At 48.9% G+C, this 24,948-nt stretch overlaps 2 protein-coding genes across 4 annotated transcripts in view; both read right to left on the reverse strand.

The window, feature by feature from the left end:
- Positions 1 to 3,237, reverse strand: part of KAT14 (lysine acetyltransferase 14) — a 35,894-nt gene extending 32,657 nt beyond the window's left edge. For all 3 annotated transcript variants that reach the window (XM_073672484.1, XM_073672481.1, XM_073672483.1), the window contains exon 1: positions 2,984 to 3,237. In XM_073672484.1, the coding sequence (XP_073528585.1) occupies positions 2,984 to 3,236 (253 nt within the window). In that variant the 5' untranslated portion in view covers position 3,237. The remainder of the gene's footprint in view (positions 1 to 2,983) is intronic.
- A 128-nt stretch (positions 3,238 to 3,365) lies between these two features.
- Positions 3,366 to 5,791, reverse strand: PET117 (PET117 cytochrome c oxidase chaperone). The gene is made up of 2 exons (XM_073672485.1): positions 5,649 to 5,791; positions 3,366 to 3,687 (listed from the first exon to the last, which is right to left on the reverse strand). Exons 1-2 carry the CDS (start codon positions 5,742 to 5,744, stop codon positions 3,538 to 3,540), a joined length of 246 nt encoding a protein of 81 aa, XP_073528586.1. The 5' UTR covers positions 5,745 to 5,791; the 3' UTR covers positions 3,366 to 3,537.
- Positions 5,792 to 24,948: the final 19,157 nt, after the last annotated feature.

Raw genomic sequence — 24,948 nt, forward strand, 5'->3', positions numbered from 1 at the left:
CAGATCGGCAATTTGTGCACGACTAGCCCACGTTTTAGTACGGCGATATAAGCCCAAATTTAAGGTTTCCCATCAACCATATTTATCACTTATCTACAGAATGGCTCCTAAATGTTAGATTTCTGGTGGTCTCTCTGGTAGGACCCTGCTGATTGCTATTGCAGAAATTCCCAATCCCACATTCCCTCCCAGTAGCAAGTCCTGGGTTTGAGAGGTCCTATGAGGGGGCAGCTGAGAGCGGTCTTGCAGGACACCTTTCAGTGATAAGTGGAGGGATCTAACATATAATTGTGATTAGTAAACCTTAAAGGTCCCATACACATTAAACTAATGTTGGCCGAACCCACCAATATCGACTGGTTTGGCCGACACTAATGTGTGTGGGGCACCGGCCTGCTGATCGTTGTGGGAAGATCTCAATGAAGCATGTCCAATTTTCGATCTGCCGATCACTTTTTTCTCCAGGAGATAAGATATGTCCATCGGTGGCCTTCTCATACAGAATACCAGAGGTATCGGCCGAGCTAGAGCACCTGTGTATGTGAGAGATGGCCAAGACAGCGGTCGGCTGCACGATCAGCTGAAGCATTGTCTGGCTGACAGCCATGTGTATGGCAAGTAATAGCCATGTTCACATTAAGTTTTCTTGGAGAGTTCAAAATCTGATTTCAACAAGCTCGGTAAACATTCCTGCTCTGGGCTACGTACATGTAACGCCTTTATCAGGCCCATTCCGACTGCAATCTGCTTGAAAAGGCGCCGCAAAAAAAGCACAGTGCACAGCAATGCCAAAACGACACTGCTGTGCACACGTTCCATCTTATGTCACTTATTTTATCTTCAGGGTTTGGAAACTTTGAAGCGGGTAAAAGAAGTAACGTTTATTCTTTGGGCAGCTTAGTCTGCAAGCCGCCCACTCTATACCTGAAAGTATAAAACAAAGACGCCAGCAAAACCGCCGGGGAAGCCACTTTAAGAAAAAGACGGCCACCTAGGAAACCGCGACGAGTCCGCTGGTGTCTTAAAGACGCTGTAAGCACACGCTCTTCGGAGGGTTTCCTGAAGTATCCTTTGCATATTTTTGATAGGAAAGTAATGAGTTTGGACAGGTTTCCTTCAGTAGCTGCACTTGCACTTTTTATTTTTTCCACCAGCATTTTGTCAAAACTCATCAGGAAAAAAAAGCTAAATAAAGCTCCTCATGTGAACAGCAAAGTGGATTTCACATAGAAATGACTTGGAAGAATTTTACAAGAGTTTTTGACTAACGAAAAAAAAAAAATAGTGTGAACATAGTCTTAGGCTCTGATACATCAAGACTGATGTTATGTGTTCATTACGACTGCGCTGGAGTAAGAGGAGCCAAGTTCATTATGAGGCGTGCAACAACGCGAGAAATGTACTCCAGTCAGAGACCGGAGTACGTTTCTGTTGTAATTTACACCACTTTTGTAGAGTAAATTATGAAGAATCTGTCAAATGCTCTCGGCTACTCATCCATTGCATCTAAGCGCTGCCAGCTTTTCAAAAAGATGAAGGGTTGGTCAAGACTGGTGTAAAAACGCGTAAAGTCACAACATTTTTGTGACATTTCAAACAGTTTTATGACAGATTTGAGAAAACCATTTGATGAATTGAGTCTAGCCTTCATGCGTGCCTACCCCTTATTATCTGCTCCAGACTTTACCATTTAAAAAAATGCATCGAAATAGAATAAAAATGGGAGCAAACACTTAAAACGTAACTGTCGATTTCATTTTTATTTCAGAAATCGATAAAGCACATGAAAATAAGAAGCTTTGTAATATATCTTATCAGAGAAATCTGCTTCTTTCTCCTCCTGAATTGATCTTTCATTTTCAAAATTCTCAATTTCCAGGTAAAATCTGTATTCAGTGAAGACAGATTTTTACATAACTGCCATCTCCTATCTCAGTAATGTAAAAATCTGTACTCACTGAAGACAGATTTTACCCGGAAATTGAGAATTTTGAAAATGAAAGATCAATTCAGGAGGAGAAAGAAGCAGATTTCTCTGATAAGATATATTACAAAGCTTCTTATATTCATGTGCACTATTGAATTATGCAATAAAAATTAAAACAACGGTTACACTTTGATATCATAGAGAGCCTTCAGAGGACTTGAGCACAACAAAGAACTAACTATCAACTTAATATTCAATAAAAGACTTATGATGAATTTGCTGGGCTTACTATAAAAATCTTCATATTATAGCTGGGACCCTTCCAACCTAAGGCATGTGAATTGTCATGATCCATTAAGGTTTATGGGAGACGCAAAAATTGTGCCATTTCATCCACAGATTTGAATGGAGAGTGACCAAGAAGAAATTCAGGATTGGTGGTGCCCAAAGTTGGATCTGCACCACACAGTCCCCAAGCATACCTGTTATTTGGCAAAGTGAGGGGTCACAGTGGTCATATTCATACAGATAAGACTAGTATAGAAGATTCACCAGATGCAACACTATCTGCTATAAAGGAAATCCGCCAGCAGGGTTGTGCTATGTAATTTGAGAGCTGCATGATGTAGTAGCCCATATACCAATTCTAGTGATGTGTCACTTACTGGGCTGCTTGGTGCAAGTTTGATAGAATCACTGATTTTCTGCTTTAGATGTAGCAGTGCTCAGAATGCAGAGCTGTGTATAACCCCGCCCACACCCCTGATTAGCAGCTTCCTGGGTATATTGTGCATTGTCAGCAAGCTGACAATGAAGGAGGCGGGGTTATACTGATTAGCTGGACTGCCTGGCACAGGACAACTAGTCCTGCAGTGATAACCTCCTGCTGATAAAACACTGATTGTATTGAAACTACAACACACAGCCTAGTAAGAAACACATCCCTGGAATGAGGATCTATGGCCCTATATTATGTCCCTCTCAGATTAAATGGCAAAAATCTGCTGACAGGTTCCCTTTAATTGGTAAACTCCTTCAAGTGGAAAAATTGCTTACTTGCTGGGATCCATTTTTGACATTTGTCACAATAAAAAGGCATCTCCTCCATCCATGGTGGATCTAGGTCATCACCAACGTCACTGTTCAGTGAATCACCACTTTGATCATGAGACAAGTCAATAGATGCCTGATCTTCTGACTCTACCAGCAGGAGAGTCTCCCCTTCCACTTCCCCCTCCTCTAATCCCTCAGAGGCAGATGTCCTAGTAGCATCATCATCCATAGGCGTGATATGGGCAGAAGTATCCATGGTCTACACAGCAGAATGTGAATTTCAGATGGAAGAAGTCTATCTAATTCGGGTCCAAAGGTTTGTTACATAGAGTAACAACCATAAGTCTTTCGCATCTACCAGTAGAGACCACACTAGACAAGTTCATGGAGGAGATGGCACTTTTATTAGAAGTCCATTAGCTATTTTAAAGTAAAAAAGTTCCAGAGTGATCATCAGCCATCAAGATGATGATTTATAGAAAACACAGACTACCCATAATAATCCAGCCACTTATAAGTCCACAGCTTGGGATGTGTCCATGGGATGTGTCCAAGCTTTAAGATTTGATTGATGCCTCATGTAAAAGATTCTTCTCACGTTCTGACTCCAATTGCTTGGTCAGTTCAATCTGCTCTTGCAAAAGACGCAAGTTTTCTTCTTTCCGTCTCTGCCGTTCTAGATCATGGACGACACCCAAACGTAACCTCTAAAAGAGGTAAAAGGGATACAAAATTAAGGTCATCGATTAAACTGCACAACTGTTCAATATTGTTATGGAGTAATAAAGCAAGGTGCGCATCCTTTTATAAAAAGCCTGAAATTCAGTGTCAACAACATGGGACTCCAAAAATAAAAAGAGAGAGACAACTCTAAACTCACATAAGACAAGTGGCAAGAGAAGGCCGAAATCAAGAGGCAATTAATATTAATTACTAATAGTTAAGTCCAATAACTATGAAAAAAAACAACCACGCTACAAAATAAGGTACAAGCAGCAATTCTTGATGAGGCCTTAAAGCGACCTTCCAGCCTAGATAATAAAATTGCCAATGGACAAGTAACTAGTAGGCACCGCACCTGGTGGCATGTCAGTGATCTTAGCCAAGTGCCAGGGTCACTTCCTCTGGATCCAGTATGGTCACTGCACACGGAACGTCAGGAACACATCTCCCCGCACCTCCACTGCTGAACGTGACGCTGACGTCATCGGTGCTAGGCCATTGTGTGGAAGCGCACAGAGAAGTGGTGCCGACTCTCCTGAATGAGCGCAGCAGCATTTTGGTTTGGGAAGAAGTGACCCCAGCACTCAAACGCCAAGGATCAAAATCAGGGCCACTTTAGGAAACCTCATGCTCCTAAATGCATTAACCTTTTCATTTTTTCCATGGAATTGGCCATATGAGGGGCTCGCTTTTATGCTAGACAAGTTGTATTATTTAGCATTATTTGGGGGCACGTATAAATGTATTAAATAACTTACATTTTATTTTATGTGGGGAAAGAAAATGTAAAAAAAAAAATAATATATAAAAAAAACAACTTTTTTGTTTGTAGAGCTCCGATGTGTCAGTCATGAGAAATCTAGCATAGAAGAAATATGCAAAACAGGCTGGAAGTCCAATGGGGGCAGTAACACACTTAGACCCTGACCCCACTATCAGTATTTTTTCTCAGGAGTGGGAGCCAAAACCAGGAGTGGGTGATAAATGCAGAATTGGTGACTTGTTTCTATTATACCTTTTCTCTGATTGTTTATCACCTGGTTTTGGATCCCACTCCAGGGAAACAATACTGACCGAATACTGACCAAATACTGATAGTGGGGCCGTGGCCTTAGACAGCTTCTTCCAAATGTGCTGACACGCCCCCAGTGCACTTCTAGCCTGATTTGCATATGACTTCTAAGCTAAATTTCTTATGTCTGGCACATTGTATCTCTTAAAGAAAAAGGGTTTGTCATTTTTTTTTATAGCAGAATTATAAACAGGAGGAGATCACCCAGTCATGATGGCTCCCGCAGTGATCTAACCGTCCGTGCTGTGACATGATATCTCCATTACTGCGCTTCTACATGCGGCTGCCATGAGTAAGTTACAAAGGAGGAAAGCAGCAATGCACATACATGTACTTTAGGCAGCCGGCCATGCACAAGAGATACTAGTCCGCTGTTTTAGCAATAACTAGTCAATTTTCCGCTAAGTAAACAGCACTGCATAGGTTAAATCCTACTTCCACCCAATCATTTATGTCACCATCTGCCATCACATATTATGAGGTGTAAATAATAATCACATAACATCAGTGATGGGTACAAGGGTCACTGGGGAAGCTTGGTTGCTATGTGCAAAGGAAAACTGAAGCACTCACCCATAGCAACCAATTATATTGCAGCTTGCACTTCTGCCAAGGCTGGAAAATGAAAGCAGCGATGCGATTGGCTGCTCTGGGAGCGTTCCATTTATCTTTCGCACGGGGTGTTTCTAATCCTCCCCTATAAGACCAGGCCGGTGATCCTGCCGTGTAACTCTGCCCACCCGTGTGTGTTCCACAGGGGCCACAGCGCCCGCTGACCTCATGGTGTGTCTGTAGTTCACGCAGCTCCACCACAATTGACCTTCATTATGCAATAAACCTCACACATACAAAACAACTCATCCCCGCACCCACCTCTCTATCTAGATTCTGCTTCACGTGTACCCCAAGTACGGTGCCGACGGACAAGACCACCGATATAGTCAGGACCACCTTGGACCGAGTAGACATGCCTGCTACTGTACCGGATGGGGAGGAGCTACAGTGGAACGCAAGGGTGAGAAGTGAGACGCGACGTAACGGGACGCACATAGGGACAAAGTTCATGTTAGTTAGATACAGGCAGCCTCAGTCAGGATTGTGCGGTGTGAGAAACAGAAGCATCGGGATGTGCACGTGGTGCATTCATTCGTGTTGAAGCCATTAACCATTACACAAAAATATGTCATTTCAGAAATAACAATATAATGTGTCCTTATAGGGCCAGTCTGAGTATGAGTGCTGCAATGTCACTGACACCGCCAAACTAATCGGTGCGGGCTGGAGAGGCACAAAGGACACTATAGTTGGAGAGAGCTTCAATCACTTAAAGGGATTGTCCAGTAAAAACAAGTTATCCCCTATCAGGAGGACAAGTGATAGCTTTACGGATAGGATGGGGATCTGAGCACGGGGCCCACACTAGTGGGCAGAACTGGGAATTTGTATCCCTGATGGGGAACTGTCATCCCCTTTACATAATGAAGCTGCAATGCTGATGACGCGCCCCCTGGGCCGCGTGGGGGACCCGGAACCGGGCCCTTTTGTGGGATGCTGGGGGTTGTATTCTCTGCTTGGCAGCGACCCGATCCACGTGGCTCAGGGTGGTCAAACCAATGGCAGTCTATAGGTTTTAGGTTAATTGTCCGACTACGCCACCCGTGGATTGGGGTCAGTGTGGACCGCTGCTGCAAGGTAGACCGCTGGGGCTGATGGTGTATGCAGCTGAGGTAGCGTGACTCCCCACGGGAAGAGTGCAGCCCCAGGGCAGTAAGAGTGGATGATGGGAGTGATGGTGCACGGGCGTCCCAGCACTAGTAGTGCTGGTGCGGCGATGAAGCACAGAGACGTGGGGTTGCAGTTCAAGTTCTTTACTTACAGTTCTTTATATTCCAAGTCACTCCGCCGCCAATGACTGCCCGAGCCGTGCTGCGTCCAGATGCGGGGCTCGGTCAACCCCCAGGCAACTCCAGAGTGTGTCACAGGTCCCCCTTCTATTCCTTTCTCTGGCCGTGCCCCACCAGTGACACTACGTCTGTCCAGCTCCCGCGGGCCTTCTCTTGGGAGGGCTTCGTGCTCACCTCCCTGACCCTATGTCGTGTGCCTTTCTAGTAGGTGTAGCGAGGGGTCGCACCAAGATATGATCACGACCGCCGGTCCTTGGCTGAGGATTAGTCACCTCCACCAACTTGGGATCCGGTACCCTGTTCTGCCAACCCGTCACCCGCAATCTCCTGGGTCCTTAGGGTTCCTTCTGCCTTCGTGTCTCTGGGCCTCTCTTGGTGTTCTGTTCCTTTCTTCTGGCTTTGGCCTTCAATCCAGGCCTGCCTCGTGGAGCTGGGCCCAGACTGAGCCACAGCTCCCTGTCAGCCCTCCTGGCTGAACTCCTTCTCTCCTCCTCCTCCTCACTGTCTGAACTCACTTCTTCTCCCAGAACTAAGATGGTGCCCACCTTTTATACCTCCCTCTCTGTGTATGAGCCCAGGTGACTTGCAACCAATGGGCTCCTGCCTATGCCCAGAAACCGTCCCCTCCTGCTCCTACATCACTGGGTTTTCCTCCCCCCTCCCCACTCCAGCCAGGGACATATTCTGTTGTGCCTGTGTAGCGCCCCGAGGGCTCGGCTGCTACAGGGGTATTGCACCTCTGCCAGAGGTGTGGTATTCCACTCCCAGGTAAGGATGGAGTATGGACCAGGGCTCCGTAAGCTGCATGCACCACACACACCCCATTTCCGAGGGACAGTTCAACGGTGCTCCCACTAGACAGAAGTGCAGGCACGACTGCATCTGTCCCTGTCTGGAGTGGGGAGGGGGAGGAAAACCCAGTGGTGTAGGAGCAGATAGGGGTGGGTCTCTGGGCATAGCTAGGAGCCCATTGGTTGCTAGTCTCCTGGGCTCGGGTGTTAGAAGGAGGTATATAATGTGGGCACCATCTTAGAACAGTGTGCAGTGCAGAGAAGAAGCTAAGAGTGAGAGGAGAAGACAGGAAGCAGAGCCCCTGCATGGGCTCTGCCCCGCAGGCAGGCCTTGTCAGGAGGCTGGAGCCTGAGAGAGAGAGAAAGGAGAAGGAACAGAAAGGACAGTAAGAAAGGAAGCAAGGAACAGGAACCCAGAGAAAGGCTCAGAGACACGAGGACAGAAGGAACCCCATATGCCCAGGAGATACAGGGTGAAGGGTTGGCAGAGCAGGGTACCGGAACCCAAATTGGTGGAGGCGACTAATCCTCAGCCAAAACCGGAGGTTGTGACCACATCTTGGTGCGACCCCTCACTACATCCACCAGGAAAGCATACCACATAGGGTCAGGGAAACCGGAGAGAGGTTTCGCCAACAGAAGGCCCGATGAAGCTGGACAAAGGTGGGTCACTGGTGGGGACGGCCAGAGAAAGGAAAGGAAGGGAGTCCTGTGCCACGCTCTGGAATTGCCTGGGAGATGGTCGAGCCCCTTGCCTGGTGGACACAGCACGGCTTGGGCAGTCACCGCCGGTACCGAGGTGACTAGGACCAGTAAAGAACTGTGAGTAAAGCATTGGAAACTGCAACCACACGTGTCTGTGTTTCATCACCGCACCAGCACCATCAGTACTGGGACGCTCACACCATCACTTCCATCCTCCACACTAGCTGCCCTGAGGCAACACTTCTCCCGTGGGGAGTTATCCCATACTTGGCTGCGCATACAACATCAGCCTCAGCGGTCAGTAGCGCAGCGGCGGTCCCCACTGACCGCAATCCACGGGTGGCGTAGTCGGACAATTACGATACCAATAGACTGCCACTGGTTTGACCACCCTGGGCACGGACCGGGTCGCCGCCACACGGAGACTACAACCCCCAGCATCCCACCAGCGATCCGGCTCCGGGTATCCCCTGCACAGCACAGGCCCAGGGGGCGCGTCACCTGCATTACTGTCTAATGGGAGCACCGTTGAGCTGTCCCCCGGAAATGGGGTGTGTGTGATGCATGCAGCCTACCGAGCCCTGGTCCACACTCCATCCTTACCCGGGAGTGGAATATCACACCTCTGGTTTGAGGTGCAATACCGCTGTAGTGGCCGAACCCTCGGGGCGCTACATTCCCCCCTGGTAAACCACAGCACGTCCTCGGGCTGGAAAAGAGCAAAGACAATTTAAAACGTACAAAATTTTAGAATGCATTCGCATATAAGACAATAACTATTAACCCATCCCTTTATGGGGGGCACTTTTCTCTTTCAACGTTACTGGTACACTTTTTCTCTTTTAACAAATATTACATGACTTTCTTCGCACACATAAAATACTATAAAACTTCTTTTAGCAGCATATAAAACTTTTCATTCTAAAACATCTTTAACCCCTTTCCAACCCTTGCCGTATTAGTACGCACATTTGCGTACCCCCGGTTCAGTGAGGGCTGCTGCGCTGAGCCCTCACTGAACCGAGCACATGTCAGCTCATTCTTACAGCTGACATGTGCCCGCAACAGCCGTGGGTGGAATCACAATCCACCCGCGGCTGTTAACATGTTAAATGCCGCTGTCAATCTCCGACAGCGGCATTTAACGCGCGCTTCCGGGTTGCGCGTCATAAGCCCCGCCCATCGGCGACCCCGTCACGTGATCGCGGGTCACCGATGGGTGGGCATGATAACCCAGGGTCTGCAGCAGACGCCTGTGGTTGTCATGATCTGGTCGCTATGAGCGCCACCTAGTGGTCGGCGCTCATAGCACAGGACCATTTCTGCTGCATGCAGGGGATCTGCTCATCCCCTGTATGTAGCAGAGACGATCAGACAACTGCTGCTTCTAGTCTCCTATGGAGACTATTGAAGCATGCAGTAAGTGAAAAAAAAATGTTTTAAAAAATATATAAAAGTTTAAATCACCCCCCTTTCGCCCCATTCAAAATAAAATATAAAAAAAAAACCCCACATACACATATTTGGTATCGCCGCGTTCAGAATCGCCCCATCTATCAATATAAAAAAAGAATTAATCCGATTGGTAAACGGTGTAACGAGAAAAAAATTCTAAACGCCAGAATTACGTTTTTTGGTCGCCGCAAAATTGCAATAAAATGCAATAACGGGCGATCAAAACATCGGATCTACCCCAAAATGTTATCAATAAAAACGTCAGCCCGGCGCTCAAAAAATAAGCCCTCACCCAGCCCCGGATCACGAAAAATGGAGACTCTACAGGTCTCGGAAAATGGCGCTATTTTTTTTTACCAAATTTTGGATTTTTTTTCACCACTTAAATATAAAATAACCTATACATGTTTGGTGTCTACGAACTCGTAATCACCTGGAGAATAAGAATGGCAGGTCAGTTTTAGCATTCAGTGAACGTGGTAAAAAAAAAAAAAAAAAACAACAACTGTGGTATTGCACTTTTTTTGCAATTTTACCGCACTTGGAATTTTTTTCCCGTTTTCTCGTACACGATATGGTAAAACTAGTAATGGCGTTGAAAAGTACAACTTGTCCTGCAAAAAATAAGCCCTCACACGGCCATATTGTCCAAAAAATAAAAACGCTATGGCTCTGGGAACAAGGGGAGCAAAAAACGAAAAAGCAAAAACGACAAAACCCAAGGTTGCGAAGGGGTTAAGTAAACATATTCTTGGGTACTGGCCGCGGTGCAACTTGCGACCAGGTGTTCTTTCTTCTTAAAGGTGCAACAGTCCAGTAAATTTGTCTTGAGGTAGACGTTGCAGTCTTTTTATAAAACCAGTAGGGGGCGCTTTAGGAAGCGCAACTATTTACAGGAATGGCCGCTCTCAGTCTTCGGCCAGGTAGGGAAAGGGGATGGCTGTTCTCAGTCCCCAGCCAGATTAGGGATATAGGGGGCAACTTTCAAACAGGTAACAGTCCCAACGGGGACCACTCTTTCAGTGAAAACAGCTCCACAACAGTTCTGATACCCTGACCGGTAACTATTTACATTTGTACGCTGCCACTTTTCAGTAGCGGTGTCCTCCTTGCGCACCTTCTTCCTCCGGGTAGTCTTCAGGCCCGTCCAGACCCTCTTGGTACTCGGTGTCTGAGCGGTACTGCAATTCCTCCTCAGTTAGCCGGTGGACGTGGAGGGCATACAATCCCTTTGCGCCCTTGTGCCGGGTGTAGGTGACCACGTCACCAGGGTACAGGTCACGTCCGTGATGCCCCTCTGGCAGGTGGCTCTCGACGTCCCTTCTTGTCATGAAGACGTCGTTCGCGGCCTCCGGGTGTCTAATGAAGCCCCAGCCGTGCTCCAGCTGAAACTTTACTACGGTCCCGGTGGCTCGGGGACCGCGGGCGGCTTTGGGATTCTGACGAGCTCTCCGCTTCTGTTCTGCGCTCCGAGCTTGGAGTCGCTCCTCCCTGATACGCCTCTCCCGCCGCTCTCTCTCGAAGGTCGCCAGCTGCTGACGGCAGGACTCCAGGCGACGGGCTGCGTCCGCCCGGGTTTCCTGGGTGAACCCCATTAGGTTTTTGCCAGTGGGGTCCCACTCAAACTGGACGTCCTGTAGTGGGGGCGGGGTGACTTCCACAGGCTCCGGAGCTGGTATCAGAGGCTCGCGCGGGGGTTGAACTCTCCATGGGCGGCCACTGACCAGCTCGGCCGGCCGCACCAGGGGCAGTCCATCCGGGTCGGTGTGCTGGGCGAATAGATCCGCGCCCAGGGGTAGTATGGCTGGGGGACCCGGTTGGGGAGCAGCGCCCGGGGGCACTCGGCCTTGCGACCAGGCCGGTGGTCGCCTGCTGGTCGTGCCCGGGAGTGGCGCAGCCAAGGTAGGGGGCGCTGGTGAGGCAGCGGCGCCCGGGTGCACTAGGCCTTGCGTCCCAGCCTGTGACGTCTCTCTCTTTACTGCGCCCGGGGTTAGGGGGCACGGGGCGGGGCGTAGCCGCGGCTCTTGCCGCCTGAGGCCTAGCTGGGAGTAGCGGAGGCGCAGTGGCAGGTACGATTCCCGGGGCTTCGGGTCCCGCAACGGGAGGCGGGGGCAGGCTTGCGGCCTCAGGGCTTGGGGTGATGATGTCCCCGTTACCTGCCTCGGTCTCTGTGGCCTCCTCCGCGGCGTCGTCTTCGGCCTCCGGTCCACCTTCACCACCCTCGGAGGCAGGCGTGCTGCTCGGCGGTGGGAGCGCCTCCTGCGGTCGGATCACGGCTTGCCGGGCCGACTCCTCCTTCCACCCGGCGATCACATCCCGCTGTGCCCGGACCATCCTCCGGTCCAGGTCTTCTAGTGCTGCTCGCGTACGCTCCGGGTCTCTGGGGAGCTGTGCCAGCAACTCTTCCAGGCTGCATGGCGGTTCAGCCTGCAGCAGGCTACGGGCCAGGGTGCTGGTGGGGTTCGTCGCTCCTTCTATTCCCGGGTGCGGCCTGTCCAGACTGATCCAGACCGCACCCTGCCCCACAGTTTTCTTTCCTGTCCGCCCCCATTGGGGGTGGTCTTGGGGCACCTGCTGACAATCACCTTCAGGGGCAGCCCCCCCACGTTGATGGACATCTCTACAGCCGCACTCATGGCTGTTGGGGGCGGGCTCCTTCTTTGGCGCCATTCTGGGACCTGGTCCATGATGGGAGGTGGCTTCCTGTTGTCTTTTGCCGCGCACATTATGGCGTCCGTTCTGCTGGGGCGGGCGCCATTTTCAACACAGTCAATTTCGATTAAACAGTCTCTTTCTCTTCAGGCGCGCAATACCCGGCGGGTTGGTAACGATCCTGCCGACTAGGCCAAAAGTTGACGCGCCCCCTGGGCCGAGTGTACACGCGTGTGGGTTACCCGGAGCCGGGTCTCTGGGGGAATGCTGGGGATTGTAGTCTCCGTGGCGGCGACCCGGTCCCGTGGTCCAGGGTGGTCAAACCAGTGGCAGTCTTTATAGGATTTTTGTGGTTTAATGTCCGACTACGCCACCCGTGGATTGCGGTCAGTGTGGACCGCCGCTGCAAGGTAGACCACTGGGGCTGATGGTGTATGCAGCTGAGGTAGAGTGCAGCCCCAGGGCAGTAAGAGTGGATGATGGGAGTGATGGTGCACGGGCGTCCCAGCACTAGTAGTGCTGGTGCGGCGATGAAGCACAGAGACGTGGGGTTGCAGTTCAAGTTCTTTACTTACAGTTCTTTATATTCCAAGTCACTCCGCCGACAATGACTGCCCGAGCCGTGCTGTGTCCACCAGATGCGGGGCTCGGTCAACCCCCAGGCAACTCCAGAGTGTGTCACAGGACTCCCTTCTATTCCTTTCTCTGGCCGTGCCTCACCAGTGACACTACGTCTGTCCAGCTCCCACGGGCCTTCTCTTGGGAGGGCTTCGTGCTCACCTCCCTGACCCTATGTCGTGTGCCTTTCTAGTAGGTGTAGCGAGGGGTCGCACCAAGATATGATCACGACCGCCGGTCCTTGGCTGAGGATTAGTCACCTCCACCAACTTGGGATCCGGTACCCTGTTCAGCCAACCTGTCACCCGCAATCTCCTGGGTCCTTAGGGTTCCTTCTGCCTTCGTGTCTCTGGGCCTCTCTTGGTGTTCTGTTCCTTTCTGTTTCTGTTCCTTTCTTCTGGCTCTGGCCTTCACTCCAGGCCTGCCTCGTGGAGCTGGGCCCAAACTGAGCCACAGCTCCCTGTCAGCCCTCCTGGCTGAACTCCTTCTCTCCTCCTCCTCACTGTCTGAACTCACTTCTTCTTCTCCCAGAACTAAGATGGTGCCCACCTTTTATACCTCCCTCTCTGTGTATGAGCCCAGGTGACTTGCAACCAATGGGCTCCTGCCTATGCCCAGAAACCGTCCCCTCCTGCTCCTACATCACTGGGTTTTCCTCCCCCCTCCCCACTCCAGCCAGGGACATATTCTGTCTTGCCTGCATTACTGTCTAATGGGAGCACCGTTGAGCTGTCCCCCGGAAATGGGGTGTGTGTAATGCATGCAGCCTACCAAGCCCTGGTCCACACTCCATCCTTACCCGGGAGTGGAATATCACACCTCTGGTTTGAGGTGCAATACCCCTGTAGTGGCCGAACCCTCGGGGCGCTACACTGACACCAGCCCACTGCCCCATTCACCCTCTATTAGGGCAGCCCCAGAGGAAATGAATGGAGCGCAGGTCGAACATGTGAACTCCCACCGATCAACAAGTTATCATCTATCCCATGGACAACTAAACCATACATTGGTGGCTACGAGTTCGGTCCTGATGGGGCTCGATAGATTATAATGGCGGAGAAGCACGCATATACATTAGTTAAGGAATCTCGATGGCATCTGGATAATGGAAAAGTTTTTTTTATTAAAGAGGTGTTCAGGACTTTAACATTGATGGTGCATTCATAGGGTAGGCCATCAATATCTGATTGGTGGAGGTGCGGCAGCCTGCACCCCTGACGATCAGCTGTTCCTGATGTCAGCAGCGTTTGGAACTGCTCAGTTACGGAGCTGCACAGCACACTTCTGTCGACGGAATAGTGGCCGCGGACAGGTAAGGCACATCTGCCCCCTATAGGTTTGAATAGGGATTGGATGTGCAGTACCCGGCTGCGGCCACTATACAGTCGATGAAAGTGTGCTGTGCAGCTCCGGAACTGAGCACTTCCAGCCGTCGATGACGCCAGGAAACATTGATCGGTGGGGGTGTTGGGAGTCGATCAGACTTTTATGACCTATCCTAAAGATTGGCCATCAGTGATAAAGTCCCGGATAACCCCTTTAAAGGCCTCCTTCACATGTCGTGTTGATGAAACACCGGTACTGGTGCAATCAGTGTTCTCCATCAGTGTGCCATCCGTGTGTCTGTATTTACCATCAGTGTTCTCCATCAGTGTGTCATCCGTGTATCTGTATTTACCATCAGTGTTTTCCATCAGTGTGTCATCCGTGTGTCTGTATTTACCATCAGTGTTCTCCATCAGTGTGTCATCCGTGTATCTGTATTTACCATCAGTGTTCTCCATCAGTGTGTCATCCGTGTGTCTGTATTTACCATCAGTGTTCTCCATCAGTGTGTCATCCGTGTATCTGTATTTACCATCAGTGTTCTCCATCAGTGTGTCATCCGTGTATCTGTATTTACCATCAGTGTTCTCCATCAGTGTGTCATCCGTGTATCTGTATTTACCATCAGTGTTCTCCATCAGTGTGTCATCAGTGTATCTGTATTTACCATCAGTGTGTCATCAGTGTATCTGTATTTACCATCATTGTTTTCCATCAGTGTATCTGTATTTACCATCAGTGTTCTCCATCAGTGTCATCAGTGTATCTGTATTTACCATCAGTGTTCTCCATCAGTGTGTCATCAGTGTATCTGTATTTACCATCAGTGTTTTCCATCAGTGTGTCATCAGTGTATCTGTATTTACCATCAGTGTTCTCCATCAGTGTGTCATCCGTGTATCTGTATTTGCCATCAGTGTTCTCCATCAGTGTGTCATCCGTGTATCTGTATTTACCATCAGTGTTTTCCATCAGTGTGTCATCCGTGTATCTGTATTTACCATCAGTGTTCTCCATCAGTGTATCTGTATTTACCATCAGTCTTCTCCATCAGTGTATCTGTATTTACCATCAGTGTTCTCCATCAGTGTGTCATCAGTGTATCTGTATTTACCATCAGTGTTCTCCATCAGTGTATCTGTATTTACCATCAGTGTTTTCCATCAGTGTGTCATCCGTGTATCTGTATTTACCATCAGTGTTCTCCATCAGTGTATCTGTATTTACCATCAGTGTTCTCCATCAGTGTGTCATCAGTGTATCTGTATTTACCATCAGTGTTTTCCATCAGTGTCATCCGTGTATCTGTATTTACCATCAGTGTTCTCCATCAGTGTATCTGTATTTACCATCAGTGTTCTCCATCAGTGTGTCATAAGTGTATCTGTATTTACCATCAGTGTTCTCCATCAGTGTGTCATCCGTGTATCTGTATTTACCATCAGTGTTTTCCATCAGTGTGTCATCCGTGTATCTGTATTTACCATCAGTGTTCTCCATCAGTGTATCTGTATTTACCATCAGTGTTCTCCATCAGTGTGTCATAAGTGTATCTGTATTTACCATCAGTGTTCTCCATCAGTGTGTCATCAGTGTATCTGTATTTACCATCAGTGTTCTCCATCAGTGTATCTGTATTTACCATCAGTGTTCTCCATCAGTGTGTCATCAGTGTATCTGTATTTACCATGAGTGTTTTCCATCAGTGTGTCATCCGTGTATCTGTATTTACCATCAATGTTTTCCATAAGTGTGTCATCCGTGTATCTGTATTTACCATCAGTGTTTTCCATAAGTGTGTCATCCGTGTATCTGTATTTACCATCAGTGTTTTCCATCAGTGTGTCATCCGTGTATCTGTATTTACCATCAGTGTTCTCCATCAGTGTGTCATCCATGTATCTGTATTTACCATCAGTGTTTTCCATCAGTGTGTCATCTGTGTATCTGTATTTACCATCAGTGTTTTCCATCAGTGTGTCATCCGTGTATCTGTATTTACCATCAGTGTTCTCCATCAGTGTGTCATCCGTGTGTCTGTATTTACCATCAGTGTTTTCCATCAGTGTGTCATCCATGTATCTGTATTTACCATCAGTGTTTTCCATCAGTGTGTCATCCGTGTATCTGTATTTACCATCAGTGTTTTCCATCAGTGTGTCATCCGTGTATCTGTATTTACCATCAGTGTTCTCCATCAATGTGTCATCAGTGTATCTGTATTTACCATCAGTGTTTTCCATCAGTGTGTCATCAGTGTATCTGTATTTACCATCAGTGTTCTCCATCAGTGTGTCATCCGTGTATCTGTATTTACCATCAGTGTTTTCCATCAGTGTGTCATCAGTGTATCTGTATTTACCATGAGTGTTTTCCATCAGTGTGTCATCAGTGTATCTGTATTTACCATCAGTGTTTTCCATCAGTGTGTCATCAGTGTATCTGTATTTACCATCAGTGTTCTCCATCAGTGTGTCATCAGTGTATCTGTACTTACCATCAGTGTTCTCCATCAGTGTGTCATCCGTGTATCTGTATTTGCCATCAGTGTTCTCCATCAGTGTGTCATCCGTGTATCTGTGTTTTCCATCAGTGTGTCATCCGTGTATCTGTATTTACCATCAGTGTTTTCCATCAGTGTGTCATCCGTGTATCTGTATTTACCATGAGTGTTTTCCATCAGTGTGTCATCCGTGTATCTGTATTTACCATGAGTGTTTTCCATCAGTGTGTCATCAGGTATCTGTATTTACCATCAGTGTTTTCCATCAGTGTGTCATCCGTGTATCTGTATTTACCATCAGTGTTTTCCATCAGTGTGTCATCCGTGTATCTGTATTTACCATGAGTGTTTTCCATCAGTGTGTCATCAGTGTATCTGTTTTTACCATCAGTGTTTTCCATCAGTGTGTCATCCATGTATCTGTATTTACCATCAGTGTTTTCCATCAGTGTGTCATCAGTGTATCTGTATTTACCATCAGTGTTCTCCATCAGTGTGTCATCCGTGTATCTGTATTTACCATCAGTGTTTTCCATCAGTGTGTCATCCGTGTATCTGTATTTACAATCAGTGTTCTCCATCAGTGTGTCATCCGTGTATCTGTATTTACCATCAGTGTTCTCCATCAGTGTGTCATCCGTGTATCTGTATTTGCCATCAGTGTTTTCCATCAGTGTGTCATCCGTGTATCTGTATTTATCATCAGTGTTTTCCATCAGTGTGTCATCCGTGTATCTGTATTTACCATCAGTGTTCTCCATCAATGTGTCATCAGTGTATCTGTATTTACCATCAGTGTTTTCCATCAGTGTGTCATCCGTGTATCTGTATTTACCATCAGTGTTCTCCATCAGTGTGTCATCCGTGTATCTGTATTTACCATCAGTGTTCTCCATCAGTGTGTCATCCATGTATCTGTATTTACCATCAGTGTTCTCCATCAGTGTGTCATCCGTGTATCTGTATTTACCATCAGTGTTTTCCATCAGTGTGTCATCCGTGTATCTGTATTTACCATCAGTGTTCTCCATCAATGTGTCATCAGTGTATCTGTATTTACCATCAGTGTTTTCCATCAGTGTGTCATCAGTGTATCTGTATTTACCATCAGTGTTCTCCATCAATGTGTCATCAGTGTATCTGTATTTACCATCAGTGTTTTCCATCAGTGTGTCATCAGTGTATCTGTATTTACCATCAGTGTTCTCCATCAGTGTGTCATCCGTGTATCTGTATTTACAATCAGTGTTCTCCATCAGTGTGTCATCCATGTATCTGTATTTACCATCAGTGTTTTCCATCAGTGTGTCATCCGTGTATCTGTATTTACCATCAGTGTTCTCCATCAATGTGTCATCAGTGTATCTGTATTTACCATCAGTGTTTTCCATCAGTGTGTCATCCGTGTATCTGTATTTACCATCAGTGTTCTCCATCAATGTGTCATCAGTGTATCTGTATTTACCATCAGTGTTTTCCATCAGTGTGTCATCAGTGTATCTGTATTTACCATCAGTGTTCTCCATCAGTGTGTCATCCGTGTATCTGTATTTACAATCAGTGTTCTCCATCAGTGTGTCATCCGTGTATCTGTATTTACAATCAGTGTTCTCCATCAGTGTGTCATCCGTGTATCTGTATTTACCATCAGTGTTCTCCATCAGTGTGTCATCCGTGTATCTGTATTTACCATCAGTGTTTTCCATCAGTGTGTCATCCGTGTATCTGTATTTACCATCAGTGTTCTCCATCAATGTGTCATCAGTGTATCTGTATTTACCATCAGTGTTCTCCATCAGTGTGTCATCCGTGTATCTGTATTTACCATCAGTGTTTTCCATCAGTGTGTCATCAGTGTATCTGTATTTACCATCAGTGTTTTCCATCAGTGTGTCATCAGTGTATCTGTATTTACCATCAGTGTTTTCCATCAGTGTGTCATCAGTGTATCTGTATTTACTATCAGTGTTTTCCATCAGTGTGTCATCCGTGTATCTGTATTTACCATCAGTGTTTTCCATCAGTGTGTCATCCGTGTATCTGTATTTACCATGAGTGTTTTCCATCAGTGTGTCATCCATGTGTCCGGGTTCACCATCAGTGTTTTTCCTGTATGGTTAAAGAAATAATTAAATTACAAAGCTTCTCCTATACTTTGCAATGTTAAACACGTTCTGCACACAGATGCCATCTGTGTGCTGTTCGTGTTTTTCACGGACTCATAGACTTGTATTGGCCATTGTCATCCGTGCTTCCGGAACAAACGGACATGTCTGTGTGTTTTGCATGGTCACACGGTCTGTGTAAAAACACCTACATTTGCATAGCACCGTAGGTTATAATGGGTACGTGTGGTAACCTTGAGGAAAGAACGGATGCCACACGTACCGGAACACGGACATGTGAAGGAGGCCTACGGTGTATTCTGCCTTGACGTTTCTTCAGCGCATAGGCATACACTGGTTAAAAATAATTAAATTTGTGTTACTCTGCCCTGATCTATGCTTCTGCTCCTGGTGATTGTTTACCGCCTGCAGCGGTGATGTTACAACTACAGCACACATGACCCCTGCAGCCAATCACTGGGCTCATTAGCTTGTACCATCTAAATCGGCAGGGCTACTGAACCCATCGACTGGCTGCAGCAGTCTCGGGATGTCACCGCTGATAAGATTAGATTAAAAATTAAGATTCAATCATTAACTTACTCCTGATTCTAGGGGAGAATAACCCCACTTGGTGCCTTACGGTTTGTGCTTATTTATTTCACTCTTTATAATGCTGACATTTAGCTAAAGCAGCAATTATCATCCCAAACTGTCACTAGCAATTTTCTTAACTCAGCATTCATCTGCCCAAACCAGTAGTACAGGTAATGACACTTAGGTCTTCAGTTAGAAAAGATGAACTCTGTTGATCTGTAGAGTTTCAAGATGAAAAGGGCTGGAACAAATGCAACACAGGGACCTATAGACAAACAGTGAACATGTAAGGCCGCAATCAGACGGCCATAATGCTCACGCGAGAAACGCATCGCAATCCTCAGACTGGCCGTCGGCTCTCCTGACCTGAGCGTGACAGCTGCATAGAAATACATACTCTGGTGCCCAGGTCAGGAGAGCGGATGGCCAGTCCGAGGATTGTGATGCGTCTCTCGCGTGAGTATTATGGCCGTCTGATTCCACCCTTGACTGATTTACCACGCACGCGTTTCACGCTTTGTGTACAGACTGCAGTTTCCAGACTAACTGCGGGTCTCCTGACCTGAACTAACAGCTGCCTGGGTATACAGTACATGAGGCTGTTAGTTTGGGTCAGGCGATCCGTGGTCGGTCCTGATGTTGCAGCTTGTAAACAGTAACTTTCTATCAAAATACGTCCTGAATATAATACCATTTAGCACGTCAAAAATATAACATCAATAGACAACACTCATTAGGTACTAAATATTACCTGCTGAGTATAAGAAGTGACACACATATTGATTGTAACGGGTCTGGGAGGTGGAACCTCTGAGCAACTATACAAGGGGGCAGTCCTTGTAAGGAAGCGGGTGGCTCCCAGGGAAGGTGGGCAGGTAGTCACGGCTAGTGACGGGGACAGTCTCTGGGTAGAAGGGCAGGAGGTCACGGCAAGTGACGGGGACCGTCTCTAGACAGGCGGGTGGTCACGGCAAGTGACGGCAGAGCCTCCAGGTAGGCTAGCAGGCAGGTAGCAGGTGGACGCTCCCAGGTGAGCGGGCAAGAGTCTCTGGACAGGCAGGTGGTCACAGCACGTGACGGCGGAGCCTCCAGGTAGGCTAGCAGGCAGGTAGCAGGTGAGCGCTCCCAGGTGAGCGGGCAAGAGTCTCTGGACAGGCAGGTGGTCACAGCACGTTACGGCGGAGCCTCCAGGTAGGCTAGCAGACAGGTAGCAGGTGAGCGCTCCCAGGTGAGCGGGCAGGCTGGTCCATAGACAGACTGACAGGTGTCGGAAGGCAGACCGTCGGACCGCAGGCTTGCAAGCAGGTAAGCGGATATCAGGCAGGTATCAAGCAGGAATCTGGCAGGAGACTGGCAGGTAACAAGCAGGAATCTGGCAGGTGACTGGCAGGTAACAAGCAGGAATCTGGCAGGTGACTGGCTGGTAACGGGACCTGAGGGCTGAAGCAGAGTGAAGGCTTTGCAACAACATTGCTCGGGCACCTCCATTTTGGAGGAGGTGCCTTATATATGGGAGGTCCTCCGGCAATTGGCCGGGGACTCCTTAGGACGGCGCGCGCGGTCCCTTTAAGAGAGGGGGAGCGCACGCGCCCTAAGCACACTGCCGGGGAAGGAGCGCGTGCCGGAAGCAGTGGGGAGAGAAGCGCTGGAGGACGCCGCACCTGGAGCGGGGAGGTGAGAGGGACGGCGTCTCAGCCTAGTACAGGGCAGAGACGCCGATGCTACAGTACCCCCCTCTTTAGGCCGCCTCTTTTTTTGGCCAGAAAGAAATTTTTCAAGGAGAAGCGGGGCGTTGATGTTCTCCCTGGGTTCCCAAGTTCTCTCCTCAGGACCAAACCCCTTCCAATCCACCAGAAAAAAGGTTTTTCCTCTTACCCTCTTGGAGGCCAGAATACTCTCTACCTCAAAGACGTCATCAGCGGAAACTGGAGCAGGAGGGGCACCTGGATTATTGGAAAAAGAGTTAAAGACAACGGGTTTGAGGAGAGATACGTGGAAGGAGTTGGGAATCCGTAGGGTGGCCGGGAGTTTTAATTTGTAGGCCACAGGGTTAATTTGCCTGAGGACTTCGAAGGGACCGATGAATCGAGGGCCCAACTTGAAGGAGGGTACTTTGAGCCGCACATGTGTGGACGAGAGCCAAACCTTGTCTCCCGGACGGAATTGAGGTGGATCCAGACGTCTCTTATCAGCATATCTCTTCATCCGCTCAGAGGACAGAAGAAGAGCGGACCTGGTACTCTCCCAAATAGTAGAAAATTCGCTGACAAGAGACTCCGCAGCAGGGTTGTCCACAGAAACGGAGACAGGAAGTGGAATCCGGGGATGTTGGCCACCGACTATAAAGAACGGGGATTTGGAAGAGGATTCGCTCTCATGGTTATTGTAAGAGAACTCGGCCCATGGTAGGAGATCCACCCAGTCCGAATGGTGTGCATTAACGAAGTGCCGGAGGTAACTGGTCAGGATCTGATTGATCCGCTCCACTTGACCATTGGACTGTGGGTGGTAAGCGGAGGAGAAGTCCAGGGTGATGTCAAGCAGCTTACATGTGGCTCTCCAGAAGCGTGAGGTGAACTGAACCCCACGATCCGACACGATGTGGAGGGGCAGGCCATGGAGACGGAAGATGTGGTGGATAAAGTCTTTAGCCAGCTCGGGTGCAGATGGGAGACCAGGCAGGGGAATGAAGTGGGCCATCTTAGAAAAGCGGTCAGCGACAACACAAATGACTGTACAACCGTCAGAAATAGGAAGATCGGTGATAAAGTCCATAGCAATGTGCTGCCAAGGAGCAGCAGGTACGGGAAGGGGCAGGAGATGGCCGGCTGGAAGATGTCTGGGAACTTTGTTACGGGCACAGGATGAGCAGGCCGCGACGAAGTCTACCACGTCCTTACGCAGGGTAGGCCAACAGTAATGCCGGGTAATGAGTTGGAAGGTCTTCTTTTGGCCAGCATGGCCAGCTAGTTTAGAAGAATGTCCCCAGCGAAGAACCCTCTCCCGATCTGGTACAGCTACAAACGTCTTACCGGGTGGGAGACGAGTCAGATCCAAGGGGGCCACATTCATCACCTTGGAGGAGTCGATGATATGCGTAGGCTCCTCCTCTTGATCGGAGGACAGGAAGGACCGGGACAAGGCATCAGCTTTGACGTTCTTGTCCGCCGGACGGAAATGAAGAATGAAGTCGAAGCGGGCAAAAAACAACGACCACCGGGCCTGGCGAGGATTGAGTCTCTGGGCATTTTGGAGATATGGCAGGTTTTTGTGAGCCGTGTAGATAATTACTGGGTAGAGAGGCCCTTCAAGCAGATAGCGCCACTCCCCCAGTGCCAATTTGATGGCTAGCAATTCACGGTCTCCTATGGAGTAGTTGCGCTCAGACGAGGAGAAGATTTTGGAGAAGAAGCCGCAGGTTACCATTCTCCCGGTAGAAGATTTTTGGGTGAGTACCGCTCCGGCTCTGGAGGAGGAGGCATCAACCTCCAGGTAGAATTGTTTATTACAGTCCGGACGGTGCAGGATGGGAGCAGAGGCGAAGGCTTTCTTTAAGGAAAGGAAGGCCTCCTCGGCTTCTGGCGACCATGTCCTGGGATTAGCCCCCTTACGGGTGAGTGCAGATATGGAAGCAGTCCAAGACGAGAAGTGTGGGATGAAAAGACGATAGTAATTAGCGAAGCCCAGGAATCGCTGTATCGCCTTCAAACCTTCAGGACGAGGCCATTTTAGAATGGAAGAAAGCTTCTCGGGATCCATTTGCAGACCTGTCTGGGAGATGACATAGCCCAAGAACGGTAGGGAGGTCTGGTCGAAGAGGCACTTCTCGTATTTGGCATAGAGGTGGTTCTGCCGAAGCCTAAGCAGGACCTGACGAACATCCCTTCGGTGTGTGGGGAGATCCGGAGAGAAGACCAAGATATTGTCCAGGTATACCACTACGCAGGAGTACAGGAGGTCACGGAAGATGTCGTTGACTAGTTCTTGAAAGACAGCGGGAGCATTACAGAGACCGAAGGGCATCACAAGGTACTCAAGTGACCGTCCCGGGTATTGAATGCCGTCTTCCACTCGTCTCCTTGACGAATACGGACCAGGTTATATGCTCCTCGTAGATCCAGCTTGGAGAAGATCCTGGCGCCCTTGAGACGGTCAAACAATTCGGAGATGAGCGGCAGGGGGTATTTGTTTTTTGTTGTGATGAGATTGAGTCCTCTGTAGTCAATACAGGGAAGTAGCGAGCCTTCTTTCTTTTTGACAAAGAAGAATCCGGCTCCAGCCGGGGAGGTAGATTTTCGGATAAATCCCCTAGCCAGATTCTCTTCAATGTACTCAGACATGGACCGGGTCTCGGCTGCAGACAACGGGTAGATACGCCCACGGGGAGGAGTGGTGCCAGGTACCAGGTCGATCGGGCTGTCATATGGCCTATGGGGTGGCAACGTCTCTGCTTCCTTCTTACCGAAGATGTTCGCATAGGGCCAGCAAGGAGCCGGAAGACCTGGTAAATTAGCTGGAGTAGGCGGAGAGTGAGCTGGGCGGACCGGAACCAGGCAGGTCCTATGGCAGTCTGGACCCCATCGGAGTACTTCACCGGATCGCCAGTTCAATACGGGTTCGTGTGTCTGGAGCCAAGGTAGACCTAGCAACAGGGAGTGAGAAAGTCCGGACAGCACATGGAATGAGATTTCCTCAGAGTGCAGCATTCCCACCTGCAGGGTTATGGGTTCAGTGACGAGCAGGATGGTCTCCGAGAGAAGTCTTCCATCCACGGAGGCGACTGACAATGGTTCAGCCAGGGGCTTGGTGGGAATACGGTATCTCTCTACCAGAGACTGGGAGATGAGGTTTCCAGCAGCTCCAGAATCCAGGTGGGCGAGTTCAAAGTGACGGTTTTCTCCCCAAGCAATAGAGACCGGTAAAGTCAGAGACGGAGAGGGCTTACTTTTGTCTAGGACGACCTCTCCGAGCGGTCCTAGACACTGGCGTTTCCCGGCTTTTCCGGACAGGAACGGATGAAGTGCTCCATACTGCCACAATAGAAACAGCTTCCCTCGGCTCGGCGAGATTCTTGGCGAGATCTGACCATCTTGGTCTGGTCGATCTGCATAGGTTCAGGCGAGGGCGCCCGTGGAGTGACTGGTTGAGAGGCAGGTCTCAGGGAAGTAGGAGCAGAGCAAGAAAAGTCTTTCTCCCAGGCAGTCTCTTTGGCACATTCTTGGAACCGGATGCCAATCCGGGTAGCTAGTGACACCAGGTCATCCAGAGTGGTAGGAATGTCCCGACCAGCTAATTCGTCCTTAATCCGACCGGAAAGACCCTCCCAGAAGACGGACACCAGGTAAGCTCAGAAGCGAGGGTGCGGAACCGTATGGCATATTGGCCAACGGTGAGACTCCCTTGGCGGAGACGTAGCAGAGAGGAGGCAGAAGAGGTTTTCCATCCAGGTTCATCGAAGACTTTCCGGAAAGCAGCGAGGAAAGACGGCAGGTCGGACACCAGGGGATCCCCTCTCTC

The sequence above is a fragment of the Phyllobates terribilis genome, unplaced genomic scaffold, assembly GCF_046119375.1.
Source record: "Phyllobates terribilis strain yellow unplaced genomic scaffold, ASM4611937v1 Scaffold_3__8_contigs__length_932513732, whole genome shotgun sequence".
Taxonomy (NCBI): Eukaryota; Metazoa; Chordata; class Amphibia; order Anura; family Dendrobatidae; genus Phyllobates; species Phyllobates terribilis.

What these genes read in the sequence shown, in the direction of transcription:
- PET117 (XM_073672485.1), bottom strand. Translation starts at nt 5,744, where the DNA reads ATGTCTACTCGGTCCAAGGTGGTCCTGACTATATCGGTGGTCTTGTCC. An exon ending in AGCAGAATCTAGATAGAGAG is followed by an intron (nt 3,688 to 5,648) that starts GTGGGTGCGGGG and finishes TACCTCTTTTAG; the next exon opens with AGGTTACGTTTGGGTGTCGT.